At 40.1% G+C, this 19,132-nt stretch overlaps 1 protein-coding gene across 1 annotated transcript in view; it reads left to right on the forward strand.

Annotated features, from left to right (window-relative positions):
• The first annotated feature begins 3,465 nt into the window (after window positions 1–3,465).
• The window catches only part of ME1 (malic enzyme 1), a 156,041-nt gene continuing 140,374 nt past the window's right edge, over window positions 3,466–19,132 (forward strand). Inside the window, exon 1 of the mRNA XM_039727504.1 lies at window positions 3,466–3,596. Within this exon, the coding sequence (XP_039583438.1) occupies window positions 3,492–3,596 (105 nt within the window). The 5' untranslated portion in view covers window positions 3,466–3,491. The remainder of the gene's footprint in view (window positions 3,597–19,132) is intronic.

The raw sequence follows: 19,132 nt of genomic DNA on the forward strand, positions 1-19,132 counted from the left end.
AGTAGTTAACTGCATGTTCTCATTGGGACACAGGAGTTCCCTTCCTCTTCTTCCAAACTGGTAGCCCTGAAAGATAACCCCTCCCCAGTGTCACAGTAGGATATACGGCTCCCAAAATCAACAGTGTTCAAAAAATAGTTTGAGAGAGTCCAAATCCTCTGATCACTCATAGTGTAACACAAAGATATTTCCCAAGTTCCATTCTTAGATATTTAAATGCATTGAGTCATCTTAATTAAATACAATAAAGAATTTTTTTCCCCTGTACTTATCCATCCTTACTACTGGCTTGAAAAAGCAGGTTGTCAAGTTCCTGGCTGAGATAAGAGTTAATTTTCTTCCTAATATCTGGTAGAGTGTTGCATTTTGGGTTTAGTAGGAGAATCACGCTGATAACACTGATGTTTCAGCTGTTGCCCAAGAGTGTTCACCCTCAGCCAAGGACTTTTCATTCTCTCATACTCTGCCAACACAGAGACACAAAAGAAGCTGGGAGGGAGCATAGCCAGGACAGCTGACAAAGGGATATTCCATACCATACAACATCATGCTAATTAAATTAAATCAGAGGATTTAGTCACGAGGGGCCAATTGCTGCTCAGGGATGGGCTGGAGTTTGGTCAGAAGGTGGTCAGCAATTGTCTTGTGCATCACTTGTTTTTTTTGGGTTTTACTCCTCTTTTTTTGTTACCTCGCTTTTAATTACTATTATTGCACTGTATTTTACTTCATTTTGTTTATGCACTGTATTTTACTTCATTTTGTTTATCAAACTGTTCTTAACCCATATGTTTTACCATTTTTTGAGTTCTCCCCCTCTCAGGAAGTGAGTGAGTAGCTGCATAGTGCTTAGTTTCTGGCTGGGGTTAAATCACACCACCAATCTTCCTTCTAGTCTTTTTCTTTTTTCCTAGGATTGTTTCAAGTGGAGCTTGAATATATATCCTTAGTACATATGAGGAGATTTAAGAGAAACAAGAAATACAGAAGGTGGAAAGAAACCAGAAGTACTTATGAAAAATCATGAGTAAGAGTTTTAAATGTGTTCCATACAGAAACCATTTGAGAAAAAGAATTAAGTGCCTGGCAGAAACACACTAATAGTGTACAATGCCCACTAATAATCTGAATGTGGGCTAACATTTACCAAAAAATCTATATTGTGTACACAGCCATTACAAATAATTTGGTCACTTACAAAAGCTTTATTTATAGTCCTATAAATAGGACTATATTGTGCCATTATTATGCAATGCAGTCCTCTTTTGGAATAAATAATGACCTTTGACTGCAGATGTAACTGCTGAGCATTACTCCTTTGGAATTATTTATACAGTTTGAACATTTTGAGGTCCTAGAACAGCCACTCTAAAATTTCTCTTGATCAAAGATACTCTGTGAAGGCAATACAAATAAACAACTGAATTTGAAGGAAGGTATAACGTCTAGGAGAAAAGTAATCACTAACAGCAGACTTGGACAAATAAATCCCTACTAATCTCATTAAATGGTAAAATGTTCCAGGTCTCAAGTGGAAGATTTTTACAGGTGACAGGTGACACATGACACCATTTTTGCTTGTTTCTTTGGTCTTCCTTTTGAGCTGAAAAGATCTGTTGCCATTCTTACAACTCATTCATCTCAAAAGATAGTTATGATTTTGTTTTTATTAGTGTTTGAACATAAATGCAAATAAATAGTATTTTTAGGAAGATAGGGAGGAGTAAATTCACACTAAAAACACAGTAGTAAATGATTTCTCAATTCTGATTACATGTAAAAAAAGTATATATCCCAATAAATCTGACTTTATTTAGCTGCTTCATTACATACCTTTTATAACTTGGGCAAAGTGAGTCAGGACAAATGCTGGGATCAGACCTCTGAGCAGGTACTCACAATGATTGCAGTGACTTTTCACATAAATCAAAGAGGGTTTTTTTTATAAACAGTGTTGCAACATGAAGATTAAAATTACATCAGTAGACATTACTCTCAGATAAAATATTGCACTAGGTAAGCATTCTATCAGAATGGTTTCAGTGTACTCACAAAGAAAGGAGAAAGGATGTTTCTATGTTGCTTTTCAAGTTTATAACTAAGAAAGAGCCGAGATGAAACCACATATGCCTGATACTTACTAAAAGTAATATTCAGGGCTTGGGTGGGGAGGAAGGTATTTAGCTAGTCAGAGAAATCCAAGGAAAGCTGGATAACTGATCAGAAAGATTTCAGGTTTAAAGTTTTGAAGAAAATTTTAATTTTAGTTTACTGCTTTCCATAATACTGAGATGGTGGAGCAAGGGACAAAGCTATTTACTGAATTTTCTGCTGACTTGCAAGTCAACTTTCCAGAATAGAGACTTGGAATGCTTCCAAATTTCCTCTGTTAGTTATCTGCAAAGAAACTTCTCAGAGCTACTTAATAGGAAATTTGGTAAAACCAGATTCTGTGGAAGTATTTTTTTTAAATAAAAGATTTTTTTTTTAATAAAAGATTAATCAGTAGGCCTTGTATCCATTAGTGCATGGATACAAGGTCTACTGATTAAATGTGGAGAGGTAAGTTTGAAAGAGCTGCAGAATTTGTATCTGTTCATTGCTGCCTGACAACAGAAACAAAACCCTTCTAAATTAATCCTCTAGTCACACATCTAAAGCTGTGCAAATTCTCCAGCAGGACTACAGCATCCATATGGAAATTATTTTTGCTTACATACTTGAATTTAGATGAATAAGGCCACAGTGATACAGCACACAATGGGTTGCACACAAAGAATTTCAGAACATACTGAAAACAAATGTCAGGGCTAGCGGTACAAACCAGCTAAGCACCTGCTCTGCCCCGGTGCTCTCCATCCTGACCAGGCACAACCCCAGCCACCACAGCTAATTGCATCAAACATGTGCTCCGGACTGTACGAAGCTATGCAGCCCGTCCCCTTCGGGAAGGATTGGATTTCATGGCCATTTAAATAGCAGAAGGAAAGTGAAACTTGAACGTGACCCAAGCGCAGAGGCCCGGCTCCTGCGTGAGGCCGCGCCAGGGGGGTCAGCGGTGTCCGGGCCCATGGGGTCCGGGCGCGGCGCTCGGCAGCCCCTGTGCCGAACCCGGCGTGACGAGGCAGAGCCGCCTGCCAGCCCCCCGCAGCAGGTGATCCCGGACCGGCCTTCTTCTCCGGGGGCCCCTGCGCTGCGCTAGAAGGCAGCGCAGCCTGCATCCCCGGGCAGGGCAGGGCTGCGGGCCCGCACCCCGCTGCCCTTCGCACCTGGGCGGCCGCCCGTGGAGCCGCCCGTGACTCAGCGGCTCGCCGGTGACCCCCTCCCGCGGCGGCGGCGCCTCGCCGCGGCTCTGCCCCCTCCCTCTCCCTCCCGCCCTCCGGTAGGATCATCCCACCCCGCCGGGCGGTCACCTCAGCAGGAGGAGCCGCCGCCACTTTGCCTCCGCTCCGGCAGCGACCTGACGGCAGTCAGCCCCGCCGCGCCGCACCATGCAAGCAGGGAAGGGAGACCACAAGAAGCGGGACGGCGCCCGGACCCTGCAGCTCACCATGAAGCGGGGCTACGAGGTGCTCCGCGACCCCCACCTCAACAAGGTAGGGGCGGGCAGGGCAGGTGCGCCGCTGGGCGAGGAGGGCGGCTGCCCTCGCCCTCGCCCTCGCCGCGGCCCCGCGGGTGACGGGCGGTCCTGCCAAGACGCCGCTTCCTCTTCCTCCGGGCGGCGGGGGGCGGCCGGTGCCCTGCCCGCCGCCGCCTCTGCGGGCCCGGGCCGCGGAGCCATCCCTCGGCAGCCCCAGGGGACAGGAGCTGCAGCAGCAGCACTGGAGGAGGAGGATGCTGCTGAAAGTTACGCCGCTCTGATGCGAGTTCCTGCTGCCGTGCTTCTGTTTTCCCGGTACCCTCCTTCTTTTCCAATCCTCTTCTGCACGGATGCCCCACCTCGTTTCCTGCGGGCAGAAGTGGCTGTTGGTGCTGTCCTGCGTTTTCTCCCTGGCAGGGTGGAAAATGTGTTTATCGCAACTATTCCTCTTGGAGCTCTAAAATGCAACTGCAGTTTCCTCCCCGCTCTGCATCAGCTAATGCAGTCAGCTTTTCTGAGAGATGCCACAGCACAGCAAAACCTTTTTGACGCGTTTCCAGTTTGCTTAAGAACAATAATTCAGCTTCATCAAACTTTCTAAACGTGTAAAACTAATCTGGGAAACAAAGAGAAGTGTTTGCACAACTGCCTTGATAAAGATGCAAAGTTCATCTAATAGAATAATTAAATTGATATGACAAACCCTGAATTTACTGCCAAAATGAAAATTGGTTAAAGGTAGGTAATGAGCCACACCTAGCACATGAAACCTTGGTCAGACCCTTACCTCCAAATTTCACCTTGCACATTAGCTGGAATGGTGCTCTGATTTGTCCATCCGCATTAGAATATATATACAGTCATTTTGCTTATTGACAGGTTGGATAAATTGACAAAAACTGTGTCTCTCGTTTTACTGGACAGGTTGACTCATCACTAAAGGCTCCATGTGTAAGTTAGATGAATAGTGCTTTTATTGGTCTTGGTGCTCGACTACAAAGTTTCCTTAGAGCCTGTCTTAAGTCTGTGTAGGCCTGAGAAGGTCTCCTGAGGTCAGAAGAAAGGAAAATTTACCAAAATATAGCTCTCCCAAGAAGAAACCAGGCTGTTTTGCCTGAGTTTGCATTTAAGCAGCTGTAATATTAATGGAAAAAGTCTGATTCAGCATAGCCAGGAAGGCCAACCCAACAGAAAACTCACCTTGTTTAAAGAAATAAAAGGGGCCTGTTCTAAAATGCATTGACTGAAGGGCAGTCAGAGGCAGGCTCATTGTGATGCTTACACACCTTACATCTTGCCTCTGGACAGTGTACAGAAGGGATGGGTCATCCCAGATGAGGTGCTAAAGAGGAAGGACATTACTTGATTTTAATATACAGGAGAGAGGAGTTACAGAATATTCTGAGTTGGAAGAGACCCACAAGGATTATCAAGTCCGGCTCTTAAGTAAATGGCCTGTGTGAAGATCAGACTGCCAGTCTTGGTGGGTTAGCACCATGCTCTTCCTGGGTTAGGCTTTATTCTTTCATACTCTCTCAGTTGTGTTATAGCACATGTGTACCATAAAGAAGAGAAGCAGGAAAAGATTGTTGTTCATTACCAGTGAACAGAATTTGATGTTAGAAATGCTCAGCTGAAAAATCTGGTCTTTGTGCCTGTGAGAAAAGTCTGGTCCTGGTCTGGTGAAGGATAGGTAATCCCGTTTTCTGACTGAGACAGGTGATATTTTTGTGGGTGTCGATGTACTACACCCTAATATGTGTACATTTGATTCTGTGTAGGTGCACTAAATTCAGATATGTTGAGGGCTGCTCACATGGTTGCCAGTTTGATAGCTTGTGGCCTGCCTGCACACATGGACCTGCTACTCCCAGTTCACTTTCTGTTGTCAAGGCCGTTAAACAAGCATCAGGTTGCTGAGAATTCAATTCAAAGTAGATAAAATATTTCCTTTAATGATTCTAAAGTACAGGGATTTCTTGCAGTCCTGCAAGGTGCCAGAACTTTCTGCTATCTTGGCCCTGTCAAGGAGTTGCAATTTCTTAGGGTCAGCACTTTCTTTTGGATATGGTGCCAGTTTTAAGCGGCCTATTTCCACTTATGTGGCAGAAGTAGACTGTAAGTACTAAATAGTGGTATCTAGCAGTGACTTGTAGAAAGGAAGGCAGAGGTAAAAACCGGAATTGTTTTACCTGCTTGCCAGCTTCAGCTTGGAAGCTTCAGGATGTGGGAGCTTGGGGCCTGTGTCCTCAAATAACACATTCCTTTTCTCCGACAAATTGAAAATTTTTCATGGAACCATTCATACTTGAACATCTTTAAAAATAGATGTAAGAAGGAATAAGTGCTAGATTTAAAAAGAAAAACCCCAATCAAAACAGAAAACTCAATCCCCAAACCCTGTCTCTATTTAGGTGCTCCATTTGAGTGTCCCACTCATTCAATAATAAAACTGGATTTCTGCACACTTGTCCCTTTTTATACTTAATCTTCCTGGCTTTTGAGAGAAAAGGATGTGTAAATGCCAGGGTAAACTCAAATTTCTTATTTTTTGCTTGGCCTCTACTTCTACTTGGATGGCAAAATTGACTCCCTAAGCAATGTCATTTGTAAATCCTTAATGTTTGACTATGTTAGTAATTCACAAACATGTCCAGTCTTCAGCGGGAAAAAGTTCAATAAAAAATGTTTGGTGGTTTTGTGATTTGTTTCCACTCCCTCCCCACCCCCTACAAAGCATTTTGGGTCCCTGAATGGTTTGTGCCATCTCAGCAGCAGTGATACATCAAAAATCATGACAAACAGTGGATTGTAACAGACTGAATTTAATTACTTGAGGATGTGTGTCCAAGTATATGGACAATAATTGTAATTCAGTTTATTGTCTGAAATTTTAGGCTGTTAGTGTTTAAAAGTATATTTAGAACCTTTCTGGTAATTGTCTTTTTCCCTTAGGCAACCAAACACATTGTAAATAGCAGTTACAAGGAAAACAAACACAGTTTCACTTCTTTTCACTGAAATAGATTTGGCTGGGAGTTGTATGCTCTTTAAGCTGATGAGCTACAGAAGTGTGGAAGTAATTTGCTCTTTCCCTACTGTAAATCTCATGCATGCTTTGTTCAGTGGACAAGTTTACAATTTTAAGGCTCACAAACAGTTTAACACTACAGTTTCATCTTTTATTTTTTACCTTTTAATATTTAAGCAAATAATATTTTCCTGTAAGCTGGTTATTTTCAGAATCTTGGTGTGAAGATAAACAATCACATATTTCAATACAAAACTTTCCCAACAGCCTGTATTGGTTGCCAAGTGTAAACTCTTCCCTGACTGAGAAACTTTGCCATTGGAGAAATGCTTTGTTTCCAGGCTGCTTTTATATTCTTGCAGAGCAATTCAGTGAGCAGTAAATAAGTGACTCTATTAAATCTAAGTGCTGGAGGGCTCTTTCTCCTCCCCAGTTATCTAATTTTAACTCCTCTACTGAGTGACTGCTGTTGTCATTGCTGAGTATAATGTGCGTGCAAACTGTTTTCTTTCTCTTTATTTAAGTTGCACTAAAGCACTGTAGAATTTCAGAACAGACTGTCTGATAGGGCTGCTGAATATCTGAGAGCACTCAGTGTCCATCCCACCTGCAATTGCATTGGTGTTTTACCCTTATGTCTCCCAGATGTGATGCCCCTGAGCCTTAGCAGGTTCTCACTAAGTGACATTAGTTGTTGGCTGGAGTTGATTGTCAGTGCATTGACTTTCCATGGGATTTCCTCTAGAAGGACCATACTGGAACAGAGCGAAGGTCCATTCATCCCAGTGTCTTATTTCTAACAGTGGCTCAACTGGAACCCTCAGGAGAGGCTGAAGAGTGAAGGTGCCTCTGGTGAATAATCAGTTCCAGGCTGAGGAAATGAGCAGGTGATTAGAGGGTCATTAAGATATGAACGTATATCTCTCCTATCAGTTTACACATGCTAGGTGTACTAATTTACTAACAATCAATTGCAAACTTCTTAGAGAGACTCACGGACTTCCCATTTTGCTCTACATTTCACACAGTGGGATGAGCAAGCTTGTGAAATACAGATAGATTATGTTCTGTACACAACGAGTTGCCTCTATAAAAGCAAATTTGATTTTGATGGGGTGACATATGAAAAAGGTTTTATGACTTTGACATTAGTGGGCAACCCTGCAACAGGTCTCAGAAAACCCAAACCTCAGTAAAAAATCAGAAGTATTCCAGGGAGATTTTCTCTATCTGATGGGTAAAATACAAGATGCATTTAAGAACTTCCTTTAAATAAATATATTCCTTTATCAAATATCAAGCAATAGAAAATTATTTTTCCTTCCATAGATAATGTTTGTATTTTCATATCTTAAACTTGTGTGTGCTTTGGGTGGGTCTTGTGGAGTGGCCAATGCCCAGTGAATGTTGCCATTGCCTTGCCTCTAGATAGCTGTTCTGGAAGAAAGCTGATGACATTGGGGATGGAAGAGGAAAACACTTCTTTAAATTGCATATTAGAATTATCTACAATTCATAATTAATTTGTGAGATAAAATTAAATAATCCCTTGCAATATGAAGTAACTTCCAAAAAATCTAAGTGGTAGTAGGAATGAGAGTGCTTTTTAGATGAGAAAATCGTTAATTCCATGTGAAAGTAAAGATATAATTTGAGGAATTCTTTTTAGTATAGTTGCTGATCGCTCTTACTGTGTTCTACTTCCTTTAACTTTTTGCCCTTTAAAACTTTGAACTTTTTAAAAGTAGTTGTTCTTGGTTCTTATCCTTTCCAGATCATATAGCAGAGCAATTCTGATCTTGGTAGTGATAACCTATCAAGTCTAGGTTATCTTGGTAGGGATAACCATGTGATTTTTCAGGTTTTTGACAAGAGTATGTGGTATAGTGGTTGTGCTAGCACAAAAAGTGAATAAATATGGTCTTTGAAGCATTTTAGAGTGAACTTCTATCAATTTTGCCCATGTTTTTGACAAGCATTGCATTTTTTGTCTCTTACTGGGATATTCAACACTAGTTGCTGTTCTGCAAAATGGCAATTTAAACAGGAGGTTCTTCATGTGTGAGATTGGCTCGTACAAGAACTGTTTTCTCTTCAACAATCAGGATCATAAGTTGCAGAGTGGCAGAATGCAGCCACCTTGTGTGTTTGGGTTTTGGGCAAGGGTGTGAGCTTGATGGTGGCTCACTGGTGGGTACCACAGGGCTGGGTGAGGAGGTTGTCACACTGGTAGCATATTCCTCCTTTCTGTAAACACCTTGTTGAGGTGTGAGGGAGGAGTAATCATGTGGGATGTCTTTTGTATGACTGCTTTTATTTTCAGTATGTGTGGAGTGGCTTTAACAATAAATTCTGTGCTTTTTTTCCAATTTTCTTATTTTAAGGCAGGTTGTCCTGTATACTATTAATAAGGAGAAAGTCTTGGAAAAAGCACAGAGAGTTTAAATCAGATTATTTTATCACTGTCTTCTATTTAATGTATACAGCTCGCAGTGTTCATTGCTTCCAATACTTTGCTTCTGACCTAGTAGGTAAGTTGCTGTGGTTGGTGTTATGTTCTTTTCTTCCTGTTGGCCTCCAGTTCTTTGCTTGCAGTTATGAAACAGTGCTGAGACAGCAAGTTGGGAACAAAGTTCTGTGACTTGAATTAAAAGCAAATAAAATGAAGGAGAAGAAGTTATGCAGTAAGCTAAAAAGCATTAATAGCAACTGAATAGTGGTGTAAGTTGTCACAGGAAGCTGAAACCTAGAACTGTTTTCCTGCAAATCTGCTTCAGGCATTAAAAACTATTTGCAGTTGTGCAATTTTCTTGTGAACTTCAATAGTTGAATACAAAATTGACCTTTTTACTTTTGATTGAGAAATCCTATAGTTGTTGATTAAATGCTGCTTGAATAGAAACATTAATCTTGGCACAGAGCACCATGTAAACAGGATCTCTGTATTTAAATTGAGTTAAATGTGCCTTTTGACGGTAGGTTTTATAGAGATGCTGGCCAGAGTACTTGAGTGTTGTTTTTTTAATCCTGCTTATGGATGCTGACAGTAAATAGGAGTAGAGTTCACTGAGAAATTTTACTTCTGTCTAGGTAAAATAAACTGCAGAGAGGTTCTTACTTTGCATTCTGCACTTCATATATCCAATTCTGCTGAATCAGTGTCTTGTATTGAGCTGTTGCTGAAAAAAACAGAAGATGCCACCGTAGGAGGCACAAGGTTCCCTCCCCCCAGCCCTGCTTACCTTGTGGAGGAGAGGAGGAAGAGAACCGCGTGTGACAGCAATGTTTCTTATTAACCAATGACCAGAGGTTAAAATGTGCCATCTCTGCTTTGTCATGCTTTCCTTCCTTGCCTGCTCAGGTGGGCTGTGTATTTCATTCATTACTTGCTTCTGCCTGCTGTTTCCCATGCCTGCAGGGGTTGATGCAGAGTTTCGTGCCAAAGGTCTGCTTGCTACAGGCTCTGGAGGTCTGAAAGAGAGTATTAATACCCTTCAATTAGATCCTTCATAAAGTTTTTTCCAGTATATAGTTGAGAATTTTTAGTGGAACAGATGTTTTGAAGAAGCTTCAAAAGGATCATTCATGGAGGACATGATCCTGGGATTTCAGCTGCAATAGCAAGTGGTTTGTCCTCCCTGCAAATCTGAAGAGCTCCTGTAAGGTGTCATTTGTGCTCCCTTGGAGGGAGTAAATGTATGGAGCTTGCCTGTGGGCTCTGTGGCCCATCATGGCTGGAAGACTAGCATGGAAAGTGCAGAAAATAACAGAAATAACACTGTTGGGTTTTGTGCCTGTCTAATGAGATTGGTTATACAATAATAAAGTTTGTTGGTTGTAGGTCATTAGTTAAGCTTTGTTTGAATGTTCTTGTCATTCTTGGAGGTGCTTTCTCTGTGCTCTGTGTCTAGATCAGGCCTGGCCTGTGAATAGTTTTACAGAAATTATCTCTGCTGTCTGGTTTAACATAACACCGAGGAGCTAAATCTGGTATAGGAAAAAGGCAATAGAATGTGGGTAGGATTAACAGTTTGTGATATATGGTAGCCAAAATTTTGTACAGGAAACTGCAGGCAAACATGACACAGCAAATATGTACCTACAAACTAGGATAGGTGGGACTTGGAACAAACTTCCCCATGGATAGGTAGAAGCAGCAAGGCTATGCATTAAATTGCAGGAGACTGGGGAAAGGCTTTGGTGCTTCCAAGTGTTTTATCTGATGCAGGAATTCAAATATTTAAATTAAGATGCTGATGGTTTCTATTCAGAGGCAGAGGATGAATTTGGCTTGATGCTAGGATGTTCTGCCATACCATTCAGGGAGAAGAGTCACAGGAGAAGAGCACACAGTCACCAGCACTGCTTTTTGGAAGGGCTTGCAATCATGAGAAATCTACCTTACCCAACTGATATATTAAGAAGTATTATTTATTGTTGATGTCCTGTTCTCAAAACCTATGAAGTGATTTCTGGTTCTGAAATTGCAACTGTGCATGCTCTCTGTGGGTTGTGTTGTATATCTGCTCATCCTAAAAAAAAATAAAAAATCAACGTCATGGATGATGAGGAAGCCACCTAATAGGTGCTTTAAGAAATTGTCAAAATGAATTGAATAAAAAATCAAAGTCATGGATGAAGAGTCAAGGAAGATGAGGAAGCCACCTAATAGGTGCTTTAAGAAATTGTCAAAATGAATTGAATAATTTTTATTACTGTTCACCCTATGCAGCCTTCATAGATTGAGCTGCTGTCAGTCACTCTTTTCTTTACCTTAACCTTTCTCCCCTCAGCAGCAAATTTATACCTTTAATTGAGAAGTAAATGATTGCTCTCACACATATTGATACTGAATCTCCATGAATTTACATTTTAGAAATATTTCTTTTTTTTTTTCTAGAATGAAATTATATGCTTCCAGAGAAATAAGAAAATTGCTGTGTAATTATGTGTTGGGTTATCATTATGACCAATTTTCTTGATTTCGTGATGTGCCGCGTGATAGTAGGAATTTTAAGGTTGCCTCAAAGGACTGTCAGTGTGACACACTACAGATAGCTCCAGGAGCTGGAGCTGACAGGATCTCCCAGCCACAGGAAAGCTAAGGGTTGGAACATTCTCACAAATAAGCTCATGGCATTTATAAGGATGATAAATTTGTGTAGGAGATATTAGGGAAAGACCTAAGAACCTGACCCTAATACCAGTTTTGGTAGAGTAAATGAGAGTAAATGAATGATAGAAGGATTCAAGAGAGGAAGCAGCTGCAAAACTGCCATGAAATTAATAATGCATTAATCCTTAAAAATACCAAAAAACCCAACCCATTGTCATCTGGAGAGTTTGAGTGCCTTTAACCTTCACAGATTGCTTGTTTCCTAGCAGCCAGTGTAGAAAGAAATGTTGAAATATTAATAGTTTACAGGGTAAGTGGTTTTGTCTAGTCTGACTAATTTGTTTAAAGTCATGAATATTACAGTATCTCATTTTATGTTTAGTTAAGATGATTTTAACAATCCAAATCTTTGGTTAATTTCAGTGATAAGAAATGCTGTGGAGAAAGCTAAGTTTGTTTCTGTTAAAAACAAGTCTCTAATTTTGTCTGAGAATTACTTATGCATATACCTTGGTATAGCTTATTTTAGGAGTTAATGAAAAATAACCCCTGCATTGCATGCATAAGGAAACATGTTTTGGTCTTAAGCTTTGCTAATGTAATTTGTTGCATAATTCCGGAAGCAAAAATCCTGCCTTAGAAGAAGGAGGTCACGGGGCACCCTGGAGGCAGTCCTTGCAGGCCACTGTGTACTTTCTGTTCAAATCAGTGTTTGTAATTTACTTGAACACTGTTAGTGCCTATTTCTGTGTGAAACATAATACTCTGAGCAGGGCCTGAATTTGTTTACAGTATAGAGGAAGCAGAGGAAGCGCTTTTTATATACATAAAGAACACATAACGTAGAACTGAAGGGAAAAAAGCTCTTATGATCTGATTATTTCAGCCTTTCAGCCAAAGATGTGGAAATATGTCAGGATGTAATTGTCTGGTGTGGGAGCTCAGAAAGCACATTCCTCAGTCCTAAGATATAAGTGAGACATAGAGCAACCATGAATTTTATCATTGCATGTTTATGCTTAGGTTTTGCTTGCTTTGTTTTTTTTAGTAGCAGCTGTTACCCATTTCTGGCTTAGAATTTTTTTTTCCCTCAAAAAACGAAGTCTAATATTAAAACTAAATTACTGTTCTGCTTCTCCTTATCCCTCTTATCATTAGAAGTGATTTAAAAAATTGAAAACACCTTTGGTTCAATGTAACTTCGCTTAAATAGATGCAGTCTTGAGTCTTCTGTTAGTATTTTAGATTCATCTGTCTTATTAATGAATTGTGTTTATCTTTATAACAGAGTAGGTGCTATGAGGTATGAAATCATTTTGGTATCCAGTTCAGATTGGATATCACAGTTTAGTTTTCTTCCTCTTGTCCCTTGTGGGTGATACCCTTTTAAGTTTTCTTTTGGCATGGAGTTTAGATAGTACTGCTCTGCATGAGAAGAGCATGAATTATTTTGAAGTACATAATTCCTTTTTCCAGAAAGGCAAAAATAATTCTGGCTTTTTAACGACCAAGAAAAAAAAAAATCTTTGCCTTAAATCAGTGCTGGAACGGAGTGCATAGTAATGATTATGAAGCATGCTGTAACATTTATGGTACTGGTATCTGGCTGACTTACTGGATTTCATCCTCCAGATACCTGACTTTACAAAGCAGATTTATGTGTGTGGGATGTATTTACGAAAGAGACAGTAAAGCCTCTTTACTCAAATAGTAAAAGAGAATTCATTAGTTACAGATAAAAGTCAGAATAGAAGAACATAGTATTGTCCAAGTAAAATGAATAACTGAGTTTGCCAAAGCACTTAACATTTTTATTTGACTTGAATCTCTACTATTGAAAGGTAAATTTATATGCTGCTCTTTACAGGGAAATGGAAAAAAATTGTTAAAATTAATTTCAAAGTTTTGATTTTGTGCTGTAGCAGTTATTGGAGTAATTCCCTAAGGTCCTTAGGTTTGTGTAGCTTTGGTTTAGCCCAGGCATAAGCCAGTTTTAAAAGTTAGGTCATAGGAAGAAGGGCTGGGGAAGAATGGAGAGCCTTCTTTCAAGGGATTGGGATTCAGGCTCTTGGGCCTTCTGCAGGAGTGAGATCTTGCAGCAGTTTTGTTATCTCTTTCCAGTCGTTTCAGTCTTCCTCAGATCATATGTTTTAGGTGACTGCTTGACATGTTAATTCCAAAGTTTTCTCTGAAATTATTCTCTTGCTTCAGCTGGAGCTCATGTGGGACAGTTGTCCTTTCAATTCCAAGACATCATCTTGGTATGTTTCAAGTTGCCTTTATCCCAGGAGTGTTTTGAAATTCAGTGATGCAAATTTATGACTTACTATAGTCTTGGGAGAGCATAAAATCAGTGTGGTTTATCTGTTTTTGTATTTGTTGCTTTTTGTTAAGACAAGAGTTCATGACGGATTCTCTGAGGTTGAGGCTTACCAATTGCATAGCTTTCTGTAAATGGAGTCTGGATAAAGCATTACTCTTGTTCATGTAATAGAGAATTTGGCATCTGCCTGGTTTTTAGGTCAGTCAAGGGTCAGGTAAAAACCTGCTTGCTAATTCTGAGTTACGTTTTTTAATGCCTATAGAGCATGGCAATTCTTTCATTTAGCACAACACAGTGGATCAACTAAGTGCATCTATTGTATCTGGGGATAAATAAATAAATCTGAGTGAGTAAAGAGGTATTAGAAAAGATGTCTTACTGTGTACTGCAGTACCAAGAGGACTTGCAGCACTCAAACTCAGCAGCTGCTTAAAAGGAGCAATTTATCTAAGCTCAGAAAAAGCAGAGCATCTCACTTTTCATCTTACCTGGGGAAACAGAACCAGTGTGGCTCTGTCTTGTAGCCACTCGTGTTGTGTTTGCCGTAAGAGCAAAGCGTTCCGGGTCAGGAGTCTATGTGGAACTGGAGCCTCTGAGCTCCTGCCAGGCTGTTTATGGTACTGAGCTCTTGTGCTTCTTGGAGTACAGGGATAAACACCAAGGAGGAAAAAAAAGTGAGTGCTTTCTTTTGAGGTGTAATTCTTGGGAAAAGAAATATTTCTCTAGGATAGAGACACTCATCGTTCAAACTAACATTATTTCCAAAACTTCAGGAACTTTGTGTCATTTGTGGCAAGAAGTAACTTTCTTTTGGTTTTATAGTTACCAAGTCCTCTAACTATTAGAGGACTTGGTAACTATAATTACTCCTTACTACTAGTAAGGAGTAGTGGTTAAAACAGAGGTAAGAAGAATAGATGAATATAGGAAAGCATCATATAGTTGTCATTGTGTACCACCAGCAATTTAAACAGGGGGTGTGGCTGACACACACCCTTTCTGGGCTGCTTTGAGATACACTTGACAAATCTTTAAAGGCTTTCTTTGTCTTCAGAACTATGTAATGCATGTGAGTACACACATTTTCCCCCCTTAATTACTGAGCTCTGCTTTATCAAGAGAGACAAAATATTGTAGTAGATTGGGCACTGGACTGGAAACTAGGTCATGCACTAAGAATATTAAATGTTAGCAATTTAGTTTTCTCATCTGAATAGGGAAACAGCATTTGAGAAGTGTTCAGGATGAAAACTAGTATGAAGTACTTGGTCTTGTATAATTAGTCATTTTAGATAATGTTTACATTGTTGTCTTCATACTGCTATAATAGTTTCCATATACAATTTCTTTCCCTGGTGGGGGGAATCATCTTTTAGTTTTTGCAGTAATCAGTCAGCAAGCTGATAGCTCTTTAAAAGTATATCTAAGTAGACCCTTGTTGAATCTGTAAGTCCTGATATATTTTATCCATGTCCTTTTACTTTCTGCTCTATTGCAATTAAAAGTGGAGGGGATATTAATGGATATGCAGTCTCCTGAACATACAATTTCCTAGATCCATGAAAATCCATTAGACAGGACTGTAAATCATGGCCCATACTGAATGCTGTGGGGGGAAAATGAAGATCTAAATAGGCAGGAAGAGCTCATCCATCTGTGTAGCTAAACCTGCTCCTGGCTTCAGGCCATGCTGTGCCACATGCAGATTAGTTCCAATTAGGTGAAGTGGTAGCTGACCCTTGGCTGCCTCCTCTAAGCCTCCTGGTCCTGGGCAGCATTCTGAGGGTTGCCTCCCTTCGAGCTAAATGGGGAGAAGAGGTGAGAAAGTGTTCAGGATTTATCACCTGAATGCCTGGGGAAACTCAGGTCAATACTTCCTGCAAGAAAAGGTATTTTAACCTCCAGCTAGGCACTGTTCAGTAGTTTTTAACTCAGTGAAACTTCACTTCTTTAAGAAGCTAGAATTCATGTCTCCAGGACTTAAATGCATGTCATGATGTGAATGAAGGTTGACTTTTTAAGGGTATATTTAGCTGTCTGATGATTTTGCTAGCTACTGAATAGGTAGAGGTGATACAAATCTGACACCCACTGTTTTCCCAAACTTAAGAATTTTGATGTTTATTCCCTAGAGAAATTGTCCTGCACAAAAATTGTGTATAAAGGCTGAATGAAACCACCTTGTATGCTGGAGCTATTACTGTCAAAGATAACTTTTAGAAATTTTTTTGTTATTTCCTAAAATGTGCTAAAAGAAATACATGCACATGTCTTGTAAATAGAAGGAGCTGCATATATTTTCTTTAGGTATGAATTCTTATTATATTCTTGGGAATCAGATTTCTGTAGTGTAAATACCCAGGAAAATAAGATTTTCTTTGAAAGATAACTCAGTGAAGTTTTAACAGTTAGCAAAATTAATCTATTTGCACATCAAAATATTGAATGATATCCTAATACTCTCCTATTTTGTAATAACTTCTTAATTCAAAGTGGATTCCTTTTTTCTGTTATGGGTTTCAGCAGTGACCAGAAAGCCTACATGAGGAATTGATATCTGTGAATCTAATCCTGAAAATAATTATTTAAGTAGCTACAGAAATCTAATGCTTGTCTGGCTGTGCTCCAACTTGCCAGCAGTGCAACTCTCAAAGTATACATGGTAAGCATTTTTTTTGTCCCTGAAAATACTTACATGCATCTATTTACTTAAATACAAAGAAATAATCTTTCAGCTACCATGAGGAAATGTGGCACATGCATAAAAGCCCCATTTATCTTGTACTGACCTGTTACTTACACTTCATTACTTTACACAGGCGAAGCTCCCGTGTGGAGAGCAGAGCAATAGGGCAGTATTAGACATACAGCTGTAGGGATCCAAAGCTGCATCTCTTTTGGTGAGTCTGCTCTGCATTCCCTGCATCTGTTATCCTCAGCAAATCTAATAAATAATACTAATAGTCAAATCCTCATTAATCTCATTTTGGTGCTGTGGGTGTTGTGCTAGTGCTGTGACAAATGCAGCTTGGGTTAAAGATGGTATTAAAAGAAATTTTTTCCTACTGGTCCTGTCCTTTCTTCACTTCACATTATATGTTGTTATAGGCAAATGGATTTCTGTTTCCAACACAAAATAAATGTTTGCAGGAGCAGAACCTGTTTTGGCTGGAAACTTCTTTTGAGTCATATCTTGAAGAGAGCCTCAGCCTCTCTAGATTGTGTTTGCTGGTGTTTGACTCTGCCTTGAAATGAGTAGTTAAAGGAAAATGCATGTTAACCATTGAGTGGTTTTGTTTGATGTGGCTTGTGGCACTGCAGTATTTGAAGTAATCACAACAGCATGTCTTGGTTTTAAAATAATACCTTGTAAACAAGAGTACTCCCTCTCTTAGAGTTTTCCATGCTAAGGACCTTGCAAAGACAGTATTTTTATAAATGTTTTCCATTATTTAACTTATCCAATTTAGTTAGTGCTCTGACATTTAATCTGTATAGTAAGTTTTGTCAAAGCATGTTAGTTTAATTTTGGGGAAATTTTTGGGGGTGTATTTTATTGTGTATTGCACTGCAATTGGCCTGTCTCAATGAGGTTTTGCAATATTTTGACCCAGATTCATGAATTAGTTTTTTTCTGTTGCTAAAAACTTTGGTGCTTCTTGAAATGATCCTTTTTTCTGTGAAGATTGTTGTCTGAATGCTGCTTAGTGAAAGATGGTTGTAATATCACAGGGAATGTGAGTGAAATATTATTATAAAACCATAATATAATTCCTGTTGAAAGGGATCTCAGAAGTCAAACCTCCTACTCAAGACAGGGTCAGATATGGAGACAGGACAGATTGCTCAGGGCTGTATTCTGCCAGGTCAGGAAAATCTCTAAGATAGAAACTGTACAGCTCCTCTGGGCAACCTATGTATGTGTTTGTACTCAAGAGGAATTTCTTTTTTCATTATATTTAGTCTGAGCCTCTCTTTTATCTTATGCTTGTTGTCTCCTGTCCTTCTGCTGTGTACTGCTGTAGAGAGCCTGGATCTGTCTTCTAGATAGCCTCTGCATAGGTGCTGGAAGGCTGCTCTAGGTTCCTCCCAAAACATTCTCTTTTCCAGGCTAAAAAAGCTTAGTTCCATAATGGGGGATGTGCTTCAGCCCAAATCATCTTGGGGGCCCTTTACTGAACTTGCTCAAGTCTGTCGGTGTCTTTCCAATGTTAAGGACTCAGAGTTGGACTCTGCAGTCTAATGAGTGCCAGGTAAGCAGGGTGGTCATTTCCCTCAGCCCATGTCATACCATACTGCTGCTGATACAGCCCAGGATACTATTGGCTGCCTTTGCCTGTGCACACCAGTGGCTCCTGCTCGGTTTGCTGTCCACCATGTCCTTTTTGACAGACCCACTTCTTCCCAGCCAGTCAGTCTGTTGCCAGCCTGAATCATTGCAGCCTGTATTGTTTACTTTCTGGATTGCGGCATTTTGCATTTATCTTTGTTGAATTTCGTAATGTTCCTGTCAGCCCATGTCTCCAGGCTAAGTCCCTTTGGATGCCAGCTCTGCTCTTGTGTGTGTATATCCACAGTTGCCCCTCTTTGGTGCCACCTGCACACCTGGTGATTTTGTGCTCCACTGCGCTCTCCAGGTCGTTGATAAAGATGTTAAACAGGACAGGTCCTGTTACAGACTCCTGCAGCACTCTTAGTGGGAGGTGCAGTGGAACCCATTAACTGATTTCTTCTTAGCCCCATCATCCTACAGCAGCCTTTTTCCCATCTGGTTGCCCACCCATTTACACTGTAGTATCCCAGCTTGGGTACATTAATTTTTTTGGATCCAATTGTCAAAGCCTTCATTAAAGTGACATAAATGGCATATCCTATGTTCACTTGTCTGTAAGTGCAGTCATTTTACCATAGAAGACAATCAGGTTGATCAGGGATGATTTACCCTTGGCTTAAGTCCATTCTGTGTTTTCCAGCTTGCCTTTTTCTATTCACTTATGATCTTGAACTGTAGTAGTTCATGGTCATTACATCTAAGGCTGGCACTGATTATTGTATTCCCACTCGAGTCTTCCTAAGTTGTGA

The sequence above is a fragment of the Passer montanus genome, unplaced genomic scaffold (assembly GCF_014805655.1).
Source record: "Passer montanus isolate IOZ18808 unplaced genomic scaffold, ASM1480565v1 scaffold11, whole genome shotgun sequence".
Taxonomy (NCBI): Eukaryota; Metazoa; Chordata; class Aves; order Passeriformes; family Passeridae; genus Passer; species Passer montanus.